This window comes from Dermochelys coriacea, chromosome 9 (genome assembly GCF_009764565.3).
Source record: "Dermochelys coriacea isolate rDerCor1 chromosome 9, rDerCor1.pri.v4, whole genome shotgun sequence".
In the NCBI taxonomy this organism is placed as follows: domain Eukaryota; kingdom Metazoa; phylum Chordata; order Testudines; family Dermochelyidae; genus Dermochelys; species Dermochelys coriacea.
The window spans coordinates 240,567-253,391 of NC_050076.1; the positions used below are offsets into that span (position 1 = coordinate 240,567).

Here is a 12,825-nt window from a genome sequence, read left to right on the forward strand (position 1 = left end):
GGGAGATGGATCTGTTGATTAATATGGAAAGTGCAGAGAAAGTAGGAAGAAACTTGGGATATGGTCTTAGTTACTTTGAAAAAAAAAAACAAAACAGGCCGTGAATGATGGATGTGCCATCAGGGCCAATATTTCTCTTATGTGCCTATCTGAGGTGATGACAATTAGAAATGCTGTCTTCATGGACAGGTGTAAGAGAGAACAACTTGCCCTGGACTTGAGGGAGGTCTAGTCAAAGCCCTGAGAATTAGGCTAAAGTCCCAGGCTGGAGTGGGTGGTGTCACATGTGGGAAGAGATTCCCAATGCCCTTAAAGAATCTATGCATTAGTGGGTGAGCAAACACCAAGTGGGAAGCCTTTTTTGCCAAGAGATGTACCTTAAGGGAGCTGAGTGAGCGTTTAAAATGTAGTGCAGAATCAGAGGGAGGAAAGATGAGGTTGGGTCTGTGTGTTTGGAATGACACCAACTTGGAGTCGTTTCCAATTTGTAGATAAGTATGTCGAGTGGTCAACTTTTGGTTGTGTTGCAACACACCTTTCAGCTTGTCAGAGCATTCTGCCTCTAAGCCTTGGGACTAAGAAGGAGCCAAACCTGGAGGCAGAGGACCCGCGGGTTGGGGTGAAGGGTCAGCCCATTGTTTTGAGAGAGCGGATGAGGAATGGGCTGAAGAGAAACAGGAGGGCATATTGCCATCTGTGTCAGGTAAGGGAGCCAGACTTGTCATGGTCAAGAGGAGCAATCAGAATAACTCTCGCTTTGTCTCGTTGAATTTTCAACAGAATCTTGGATAGAATAGGAAACTTGGAAATAACATACAAGTGGGCCCTGTCCCATGGGAAGATGAGGGCAACTGCCAGTGAATGTTTTCCCAGGCTGGCCCTGGAGCAGTAACAAGGACCTTTCTTGTTATGTTAAGTAGTGAAGAAATCCATAGTCAGGGTTCTCCAAAGGGCAGATATCTTGAAGCATCTCTGAAATTCAGTACACACTCGTCGTGAGAAAATTCCAACTGAGACTGTTGGTTGTCATGTTCTGTATCATTGGTAGACAAACAGCTGAGATGAGCACATTGTGATGGGTGCACCAATTCCAAAGTTTGAGTGCTGTCTTGTACAGGGAGGGAGATCTGGCAGGTCCTTGGCGGTTTATACAAAACATACAGGTCACATTAAGTCCTTCATGACCTTTGTGTGTTGTTTTTGATGAAAGGCAGAGAGTATGCACAGGCATTCCTAGCAGCCCTTAGCCCCAAAAGGGTGATATGGAAGGTCATTTCTGTGGAAGGCCATTTGTCTTGAACCTTGCGGTTGTGTAGATGAGCTCCCCAGCATATTAGGGAGATGTGTCCCAGGGTGGTGAATGTGGGTAGTGAGAGGAACGCTCTCGCTTGTACTGCATCAGGTTGGTGCTGATAAAGTCCAGTCACTGTACCGGGATTAGTATGCCACTACAATGAAGAGAACCTTGGAGAATATTCTGTGTGGAGCAGTCTGTAGTGATAATGATCCTGCCCCAAAGGTAAGCAGTAGAAAATCTCCTGTATGATGGTTGTATCAATATATGGAAGTAGGCACCTTGTAGGTTCAGGGCAAGAAATCAATTTCTTTGCTCTCGAGCTGGTCCTAACTGCTGTGAAGTAGGGTAAGGTGACTTCTGAGTGGCATGACAGGTGTATAGATGGCAGCTGATGCTGTAAGGTATCATTGTTCAGACCCTCGACCAGCTCATCAAAAGTATGTATAAGAGGCAATTTGAGAGGTCATGGACTGGGGTGCAGATTGTTCCCACTTTTGAGCCCTGGCCCTCTTACACTGTGGCTCACAACAGCACTGAGATGGTGGGTATTGAGAAGATTGTGACCTGTGATGTGATTAAGAGGTATATCTTCTCTTCTTTCCCACAGTGTAGATTCCTAAGGAGTGTAACATGGTCTGAGAATCCTTCAGGATGTGGAGAGAAAATCTTCTCCGCAAAGAATTTGGCCCTTCAAACTGGAAGTCTGTAGCTCTTTGAGCAACCTAGAGAGGTGTAGCCAACAACAACAAAAAAAAACCTGTAGGATTTGTAGCAGTTTGTGCTGGATTTCTTGCACCTCCTTAACGGAATGTCTTGGCTGGCGGCTACTCTTTTAAAGAGTTCTTAAAATTGTTTCAGGTCGTCTACTGTAGTTGGAGGTGGTGGTATGACGGCTTCGTCGGGGAGGAAGATGAATTATGAGCTGGCGAAAAGCCTTCCTGGTCCAAGCCTTCTTTCTCTTCATCTTCCACGCCTTTGGGTGCTTCCAATGTGTCTCTACTCTGGGAAGGTGGAGGAGAGCGTATTTCCCCTCAGCCTGGAGTCAAGGGTCTAGTATATTGGGCCCTATGTGCCGCCCAGGGATCCTGGGGGGGGGGGGAGGAGGAGGGGAGCACTACAGAGGGAAAGGCATCGGAGGGCAAGTCCAGGATTGCCTGTACCATTGTGGCATCTCTCGAGGTTGGTGGGATGTGGTCTTAATGGCTTTACATGGAGGTCTCCTCTCCATGGGTGAAGAGTGATGGGAAGAGAATTGTCTCCCACATATGTCCTCTTCATTGCTGGAGAGAGGCTGGGGAGCAGGTGAAGTGGTTAGCTACTCCATTAGTTGGCCTGGCGATCCCTGGGTGCCGAGCAACGGCAACTGTGATACCAAAGAAACAACTATGTCTTTTTGGTGTAGAAACTGTTGCGGAGCTGTGTGCTTCTGTGGTGGTGCAGTTGCTGCCGATGCGGTCACAGCTGTCCTTAGCCTGTCCGTCGGTGCTGATAGGGATGGCATTGCCTGTGGTACTGCACTCAGTGCCGACTCTGAAATCTGAGGTTCAACAAGGACAAGTGCAGAGTCCTGTACTTAGGACAGAAGAATCCCATGCACTGCTACAGGCTGGGGACTGACTGGCTAAGCAGCAGTTCTGCAGAAAAGGACATGGGGATTACAGTGGATGAGAAGCTAGATATGAGTCAGCAGTGTGCCCTTGTTGCTAAGAAGGCCAATGGCATATTGGGCTATATTATTAGGAGCATTGCCAGCAGATTGAGGAAAGTGATTATTCCCCTCTATTCGGCACTGGTGAGGCCATACCTGGAGTACTGAGTAGTTTTGGTCCCCCCACTACAGAAGGGATGTAAACAAATTGGAAAGAGTCCATCGGAGGGCAATGGAAATGATTAGGGGGCTGGGGCACATGACTTACAAGGAGAGGCTGAGGGAATTGAGGTTATTTAGTCAGCAGAAAAGAAGAGTGAGGGGGGATTTGATAGCAGCCTTTAACTACCTGACGGGGAGTTCCAAAGAGGATGGAGCTAGGCTTTTCTCAGTAGTAGCAGATGACAGAACAAGAAGCAATGGTCTCAAGTTGCAATGGGGGAGCTCTAGGTTGGATATTAAGAAACACTATTTCACTAGGAGGGCGGTGAAGCACTGGAATGGGTTACCTAGAGAGGTGGTGGAATCTCCATCCTTAGAGGTTTTTAAGGCCTGGCTTGGCAAAGCCCTGGTTGGGATGATTTAGTTGGTGTTGGTCCTGCTTTGAGCAGAGGATTGGACTAGATGACCTCCTGAAGTCTCTTTCAACCCTAATATTCTATGACTCCCACACCAGGGTGGTCGGTGCCATGCAGGAGGAGTGTCTTGACTCCATTCCAGAGCGGCGGGGCTCAGCAGAGGTCCACAGAGGGACAGTGCCAGAGGTGCCCAGAGCCTCAAAGATGCTCACTGTACTCGAGCTCGGCATTGAGGATAACCTCGCCAGGGACCTTTTCTTTCTCTGCCTGTCCCTATTAGGGGAGGTTGTGGCTTGCTTCCTGGATGATTTGGAAGACTGAGCACTCCAATTAGCAGAGGTTTTGTTCAGGGAACCATCTGCTGCTGTCGATTTTTGTCCCTAAAGAGGAGGCTGAAGGGATTTTTCCATCAAAATCATCTTGAGGCGGAGATCTTGATCACGCCCAGCCCTGGCTTTAAGGTTGCTGAAATGGGCACATTTTTGAGAGATATGGGTCTCCCCCAAACAACATACACACAATGAGTGGCTGAATGAGACGGGTATTACCTCACGACAGGAGTCACATTGTTTAAACCCAGGTAAGCCAGGCATCGTGGGCGTTAAAGTTTCCCAACTGGGAAAGAGTGGGAAAAATAGCAATTAAAAGAAAATATCTATAGCAATTTTTTTTAAAAGAATAACTAACTAACTAACTAAACTAGATTTACTAAGCTACAGCTAATCTAACTAGTTCTATAGAAAGAAAAATGAAGAGGCAGCACGGCCACTGAGTTCCATCTGCAGTCCAGGATGGTTGAGAAGGAACTGAATGGGTTGAGTTGTGTGTGCACTACATGAGGTGCCAATGGCACCACAAGATGACTACTGCACATGCGCACCCTAACCGAGCATTGCTATGGAAAATCTCCGATCTGTGGCGCAGGAATGCAACACCACCTAAAGTGGAGCACCCACAGGGACACTACTTGAAGAAGAAAATAGAGAGATGAAAGTCTACCTATACAGCATGGAAGAATTGCATCCTGTGGAGGACACAGCAAGCAGTATGCACCTTGGAGACACCATTTCATCAGTTTATTAGACTTACCAGTAGTGTATGCAGTGTTATAGCTGTGTTGGTCCCAGGATATTAGAGAGACACAGAACTCAGGGGTCAAGAAGATCTCTGTGTAAGTTCAAAAGCTTATCTCTCTCACCAACAGAAGTTGGTCCAACAAAAGATATTACCTCACCCACCTTGTCTCTCTAATAATTAGTAATGTGACACTATAGTAATGGGCACAAGTTGTAAAGGCAGGGCTTAATATCAGCCATGAGAAGAGGAGGAGATCCAACTAGCAAAGACTGCAGCAAAAGCTTTTTGGGAACTATGATGGGTTACAAGAAATCTGGTTGGGCTGCTCTGACCCAAGAACCTCTCAATGTCAACTGGCAAGGGGGTATCTCCTGATTATGATATGCGCATTCTGGTTCACCGAAGAATGTCGTTTGAGGTCTCAAATAAAAGTTGGTGTCACACTAGCCATCAATATTGTGAAAAGTATGTACATGTACTATGCAAGGAGTTAGGTATATGTATTAGAAAATTACGTTCTTAAGCATGTAAGTTAAAAGCAGTTCATCAAAAGATGACAATTAGACAGATTCCTTCAGACAGGAGATAAACACGTATCTCTCTGTTGGGATATAAATTAAGCATTTTAGGCTAACACAATAGATGCCCATTTACTAATGAAGTCAAATATTTATGAAGAGATATGAATTCAACAGGGGTTTAGTTTTTTTATGAGTAAAGACAATGAACATTGGAGGTATTTTTAGAAGGCAAAGAGGGCACTGTGGCATCCTGCACCTACAAACTGAACCGACAGTGCATTTGCTTTCATATAAGGAAAGTCTCAGCCAACCTTGGTTGAAAACAATGAACAGGACTTTGGGCGAGAGAAAATTCTTTAGACAGGAGGTTAACCAGTTAGTTAAGTTTTGTCTCTAGATAGTGTGTTATGATTTTGTTTTATATGTAACCATTTGTTTCCAATATCCTTACTCACTCTCACGTGAATCACTAGTCTTTGATAATAAAACTTATTCTTGTTTTCACTGTAAGTGTATCTAAGTGCTTTGTGTTAAACAAAGTGCTGGTCTTGAGTTGAATCTTACAACGTGGTGTGTACTGTTGCTTTGAGACCACCAGGCCCAGTGCATGAGTGTTCAGTGGTTCTCAAACTTTTGTAGTGGTAACTCCTTTCACACAGCAAGTTTCTGAGTGCAACTCCCCTTATATATTAAATACTTGAAAAATATTTAACACTATTATAAATGTTGGAGGCAAAGTGGAGTTTGGGGTAGACAGCTTGTGACCCCCCAGCTAATAACCTCACGATCCCCTGAGGAGTCACGACCCCAGTTTGAGAACCCCGGGTCTGGACACAGGGAATGCTCCAACTATTCAGGGGTTGGTGTGTGCATCTTGATACCTGTACAGAGAGAGTGAGGTCGATGGAGACCTGGAAGGTAGCACTTATGCTGCCAGAAGTTCTTCATTTCAGGAAGCAGTTCCACAGCAAGCACACACAAGACTCCTTGTTATGTGAAGGGGTAAGTAACACTTCGCTATTCACTTTTCCATACTATTCATGATTTTATAGACCTCTATCATACCCCATCCCCGCCTTAGTCATCTCCTAAACTGAAAAGTTCCAGTTTTTCTAATCTCTCCTCATATGGAAGCTGTTTCATACTCCTAAACATATTTGTTACTGTTCTCTGTATTTTTTCCAATTCTAATATATCTTTTTGGAGATTGGGCAACCAGAACTGCAAACAGTATTCAAAGAGTGGGCGTACCATGGATTTATATAGTAGCATTATTATTCTTATTCTCATTATATATCCTTTTCCTAATGGTTCCTAACATTCTGGTAGCTTTTTTGAATGCTGCTGCACATAGAACTATCCACAATGACTACAAGATCTGTTTCTTGTGTGGTAACAGCTATTTTAGACCCCAATATTTTGTAGGTATAGTTGGGATTATGTTTTCCAATGTGCATTACTTTGCATTTATCAACATTGAATTTCATCTGCCATTCTGTTGACCAGTCACCCACAGTCAGCTTTGGACTTAACTATCTTCAGTAATAGTATCATCTGCAAACTTTACCACCTAAATGTTTATCCCCTTTTTCAGATCATTTATGAATAAGCCTAAAATTTAATCATGGGTATTTTTGGTAAGTCATGGACAGGTCATAGGCAATAAGTAAAAATTCATGGCCTGTGACCTGTCCATGACTCTAACCAAAAATACCCCTGACTAAATCTCTACTTCTGGGGTCCTGCTGCTCCAGAGACCCCCTGCTCCAGTGCTGGGAGTTGACTGACCACCAGCCGCTACTCCTGGGGACCGCTCTCCGGCCGGCCTCTAGGTGCCCCGTGCTGCTGCCCCAGGACCGCTGCTATTTTGGCGATCCCCAGGGCACCCCCAGAACCGCTGCTCTGGTCTTCCCCGGAGCCAGCCACACCAGCTGCTGTTCTGGCAGTCCCTGGAGCCAGCTGCCTGGGGCCACCCAAGCAGCGGCCAGTGTGGTTGCCCCAGGGACCACTGCTAAGATGCTCCCCGGGGCTGCTGCTTGGGCGGTCCCCAGGACCAGCTGCACCCTCAGCTGCTCAGGTGGCCCTGAAGTCAGCCGCACTAGCCACTGTAGAAGTCATGGAGGTCGCAGAAAGTCACGGAATTCATGACTTCTGCAACCTCCGTGAAAGGATCGCAGCCTTATTCATGAATATGTTGAACAACACTGGTGCAAGTCCAAATCCTTGGGGGACTCTGCTATTTACCTCTCGCTAATCTGAAAACTAACCATTTATTCCTATCTTTTAACCAGTTAATGATCCAAGAGAGGACCTTCCCTCTTATCCCATGACTGCTTACTTTGCTTAAGAGCGTTTGGTGAAGAACCTTGTTAAAGACTTTCTGAATGTCCAAGTTCACTATATCCACTGGATCACCCGTGTCCACATGTTTGTTGACCCCCTCAAAGAATTCTAATAGGTTGGTAGAATAGAAAGTTAGTACTCACCAGAATGTTTTGTCTATGGCCTCAGAGCCTTACCAATCCAGAAGTATGAGATAATTTCTGTGCCTTGATCACCAATATTTTAAAACTAAGCTACTAAATTTTAACTTTACCCGCAAATTTTATCCTTTGCTGGATTATCATGCTAACGCTGCCTGAACACCCAGACAATTACACACAGATAGGTCTACTAAAGTAATTGGTAGTTTTTAAAACTTGCTGTAATTTAAATTACGAACTAAATTATTCAAAACATGGCTATTACTAATCCAGCATTACTTATTTAGCATCCCCAGTGCTATTATTCTTCATGTAATAAAACAGACATGGCTTTGTAGGAACTGAAAGTGATACTTATACAGGACATGTGCCTAATAATGACCTTCTTACTGTATGATCAGTATTCTTATGCGAGTAACACATAAGAGCCAAAATAGATCAGATAGAACCTCCTCCCCATCTTATCTCTGCCAAAATGCATTTTCTATCATGTAAGAGAAAATGAAGCTATTTTTACTGCTGCTAATTTTAAAATATGTAAAGGCATTTTAGCAGTAGCAGCCATTAAAAATACGATATTCTACAATAATAATTAAAGAACTGAAGCAAATAAGCATTATTGCAATGGTGTGGCTCATAACTGTAGAATACTGTATTTTTAAAAAAAAATTAATGGTAAAACCAATATAAAATGATGTACGAGAAAAGATACATTAATTAGTTCAGAGAGAGCAGTTATTATCTATGACATACAGTATCTTTGGGTAAGCTTCTAAACCAAAAATAAAAAGTTATTGTCACCTGAATTAAATGAAGTAGGAAGATCTTAAAAGATAAAACCCAAGAATGTTACAAATTAAGAAAATTCTATAAAACACTTTGAAATAATTAACCTCCTTATGTCCGCAGAGCAATACCACCAGTCTTAAAATGGGATCTATAAAAATTAAGTTTACAGATGGAGGTTAAATATTACTTGGGAGTATTTTGATCACTTACTCAGGCCTTTTGATCCCATGTCGTCAGGGATCTCCTGTAGAGTAGTCCCCAGAGGGCAAGCAATAAAAAGATAATCACAAAAAAAAAAATAACTGTCAGTAATGTATAAAACTGGCGCTACGATAAGAGACAGTTTCAAGAACATTACAGGGAGACATAGATCTACAGAAATTTTTTTCACAGTCAGCTCCTAGGATTTAAAATGGCTAGCAGCTGAAGTGTTATCACTGATGCAAAGGCAGAGGGATCTTATAGTAGGTAAGATCTGAACAATCAACTTTATTTTTATTGTAAAAATAAGATTTGTTTCAAAAATATTTTTTTCCAATGAAGGCAATAAAGAATTAAAGAAACACCCTTAAAATTAGGACAGTATTAAAATTAAAGATTAAAATAGAACAAATTCAAAGAATGAGTCTAAAGTGACTGGTTATAGTTCATTTATAATCTAACAGTTTTACAGCAGTGCACTCTCCTTATGAAGTTATTGATAAGGTAAAATTAACAGAGTAACAGAACTTAGTTATCACCTCCAATTACACACACAATCATGATCCCACAGTCCCATCCAGTTCACTATGAACAAGGTTGCTCTTGGATTCCAAGAACAGTTAGGATGTACTGTAACAGCACATGAATCAATTTATTGATTTAAAAGGCTGTTTTGTCATTCACATTGTTTGAGTTCCATTAACCTGTTGCAGCTCTTGAAACTGTCTCCAAGGTAACACCCTACAGGAAGCTAGCAGGCCCTTCGGTGTGTGTATGTTTTTCTCTCCATTGGATTCCACGTACTTACGGTCAATATCACTGGTTTCTTGCTCACTCTGGTCCTTGTTCTTGTAGAAGGGAAATTTTCGGGAAAAGAGGTTCTTTTTACGCTTGTCATTGAATGACTGCTGAAGAAGAGAAGGAGGGGCAAAACAAAGGGTGTCTAATGTCTGTGTGTACAAAGGCCCAGCCCCAGCAGCTTTGTGGAAGCTGACTCCTATAACCACATGATGCAGTTTATATTTTAATTTAACATCATCACCCCAGCTCATCAAAAATAGAGTGGGCTTTTGGTTATGTTCAACCCCTCCATATTTTGCAATTGGAAAAGAATTGGAAAGCTGGTATCCATGGCTTATCATCTGTGGCCTTAGGCTTCATAATTCAGATCCTTTGCGAAGAGAAAAAAGTGAGAGCCAGTAGGCTGCTAAAACCATCAAAAAGTAAAACTCATTTGATAAACAGAATGGAGGAAGTCACAGATATTAGCTAGTACAGGGGTAACCAGGTATTCACAGCATTATCTGCTTGCAAAGGCACAACTAAATATTTGAATGACAGCCAATGTATATGAAAGCAAAATAATTAAATGCTGATACTACTTCCTGAAAAAGAGTAGCGAAAACAACAATTTTACAAAAAAACAATAGTTTTGCTCACTTAAAACATTCATCATCACTTTAAAAAAAAATCTCTGCACTTTCCTTAATTTTTCTGCATCAGTAATTCCTCACAAATTCATGGCAAGAAATGAACATTGCAGTGGGAAAGTCCACATCCCAGTGCCAAGGTCCATTCTTAACACTTACTTATTTCATTTGTTCAGATTGTTAATTTTTCTTCAGCATTGTGGGGATGCGGCTTAGGGTGGAACTGACATTTTAGAAATCAGACATTGCAAAGCTCAGGATGGTATTCAGGAAGAATTAGGAGTTCTGGTATTGATGCTGAAGGATTTGTACAGCTCAGATGCTTTATCCTGATTTAGTGAGGATTTTTTTTAATCACAATTTTTTTCCATTTGAGCTCAAGCTATTGTTACAATCCTAGGCAACTTTACAAATGAGATGAATATACACCATTATGAACACTGTATGTGGAAGATGGCAACATAGATTTAACTAAAATTGGTGATGTCCACTGCTGAAAATATGATGAAAAGCTACCATCCTTACAGCATAGTTCTATTCTGGAAAGGGAATAAAATGGAACCTTCTTACTGTGCACAACTGCTCCCTGTATCAGTAATGACCTGTTTAATAATCAGTCAATGTGCTTCATCTGACCTGCAGAACTTCTGTTACTGGTGATGATGTGAAAGGGGTGGCTGAGTTAGCAGAGTTTATTTCTAAATTAAAAACATGTGATATGGAAACTGTGCCAGAAGCATGGAGCAACAAAATGCCATTTCTACAGAGCCATTTTTCAAAGTAAATTCTTCAAAAGAAAATACTGATTTTCAGTTCTTGCTATAAGGATTCTATTAATAGTTATTTCTAGAATCTATAGCATAACTGCAATACGCTTTGTTCATCATATTTCATCCAATTTGAACTCACCCTCCCTTAATCACAACGTGATCCAGATGAAGGTAAGTCTTATTGGAAGAAACATGTACAAAGTGCTTTTTTCTTCCCTACCATTACTCCATGTGGAAGGAGATATAGCAGCAATTAGGGGGTCAGGCAGCACTGTGCTTCTTTGACTTGCTGTGCTCTTTTTTCAGGACTAGTGCACAACCAGCACAATGATAAGCTTGGCATTTATTCAGTGAATGCCTGCAGTGTATCATGTAGTTTGCACTCTACTACAATGTTCACAGCCTTTCCGGCCATCTGCTTTAACACAGACTTGTTTAGCAATGACAGATGCTGGAGGATGAACTGATGTCATCACTGCCACTGTTAAAATAATGTATTTTGTTGTTTAAATATTACCAGGTGCAAAAAAGGCATATGGTACCAGTAGAGCACAATAAGGCCTGCCAGAGAAGGGAGAGTTCTGGAAAAAGCAGCACTAAAAATATTAATTAGGAAGTTCATAAAACCTCTTAACTGGTTGGCATCAGTGACTAGCAAAACTGGTATTCAGCTGTGAGAAGTATCATCCTGACATATGGCCACGAGAACTGGCACCTAACCAATCATATGTTTGCATGAACTACAGGTGGTATGGGCAGGATTCTGGGCTAAGGTACTGAAGCTCAGGAGGACCAAAACTGATGGCAGCAAGTCATTGCTACTTCAGCACAGAGGTCCATCAATCATTCTTAAAATTGAAATTAACCCTAGATCTCACAACTACGTACACCTAGCATGTAACATGGATTTCCATAATCGGAGGTTTCACATAACAAATGCAACTGCAGCACGAGGGCAAAGGCCACCATGTAGCATAAGTCAGACAAAATGTCTCAACTTCAAAAGAAGAACATTATGGAAAGGTCTGACAAAATTTTGGTGCAAGTCAAATAAGGCAGAAAGATTTAGCTATTTTTGACAATTAGAACAACGCAGTGGTGCTTTTAATGCACTTCTGGCAGAATACTCATTTTTGTTTAGATACCTTTTAAAAATATTTGATAAAACTAATCTTTGATTTGACTTCCTCTATAGTAAATTTTATTGATTTAAAACCATTTAACAATAATTTCATATACTGCATGTGTAATGGTCAGAGTCAGTTTCATTGCAAAATAAATAGTAATAATGTACTGATTTTAAATAAAACAGTAGCCAAAAGATGATTTTTTTTTAAAAAAAAAGATATGATTATAAAGGCTAGAGAGAATTGCTTATTAGTTGTAGACACATTAATTTTATAAATATTTCTTTAACCCAATGCAAATGATGGATAGATTACACAAAAAAGAATTTGTTAAAAACAGAAGCAGCACAAGCAAAATGAGATAAATGTGTATATTAAAAGAATAGACAAGAAAAATGATAATCATGCATGCTCCAGTTTCTCAGTTTTCCTTAGAATAAATGAATTGGCATTTTACTGTTTTCTCTCAATATTATATTTAGGGCCGCAATATTTACTTTATCATTACATACAATCCTTTAAGTAAGAATTCTTGATACATGATATTTGAAAATGTCAAAGAAGTATAATATAATACATATGTAAAATACTGCAGGTAGATATCTTTCATGCAGTTACATTGGGGGGAAAATACACACATGACAATTAGGCTAAGTCTTCACTACCCGCTGATCTCGATATATTGGGGATTGATTTATCGCGTCTTGTCTAGACGCAATAAATCAATCTCCGAATCGACGTCTGTATTCCACCTCGGCAGGAGGAATAAGCGCAGTTGACTGGGGAGCTGCCGTGGTAGACTCTCCACCGTGAGGACGGTCAGGTAAGTCAAACTAAGATACTTCAACTTCAGCTATGCGACTAGTGAAGCCCAGGTCTTACAGTGCGATACTAACGGTATTTT

The 12,825-nt window shown here is 41.5% G+C and overlaps 1 protein-coding gene across 28 annotated transcripts in view; it reads right to left on the reverse strand.

Annotated features, from left to right (window-relative positions):
- The window catches only part of DLG1 (discs large MAGUK scaffold protein 1), a 465,475-nt gene that overhangs the window by 44,144 nt on the left and 408,506 nt on the right, over positions 1–12,825 (reverse strand). For 13 of the 28 annotated variants that reach the window (XM_043492521.1, XM_043492519.1, XM_043492518.1 and 10 more), the window contains one exon: positions 9,403–9,502. In XM_043492521.1, the coding sequence (XP_043348456.1) occupies positions 9,403–9,502 (100 nt within the window). Of the gene's footprint in view, positions 1–8,603; positions 8,638–9,402; positions 9,503–12,825 lie in introns of all 28 variants that reach the window. The other 15 variants (XM_043492523.1, XM_038417369.2, XM_043492516.1 and 12 more) reach the window with 2 other exon arrangements.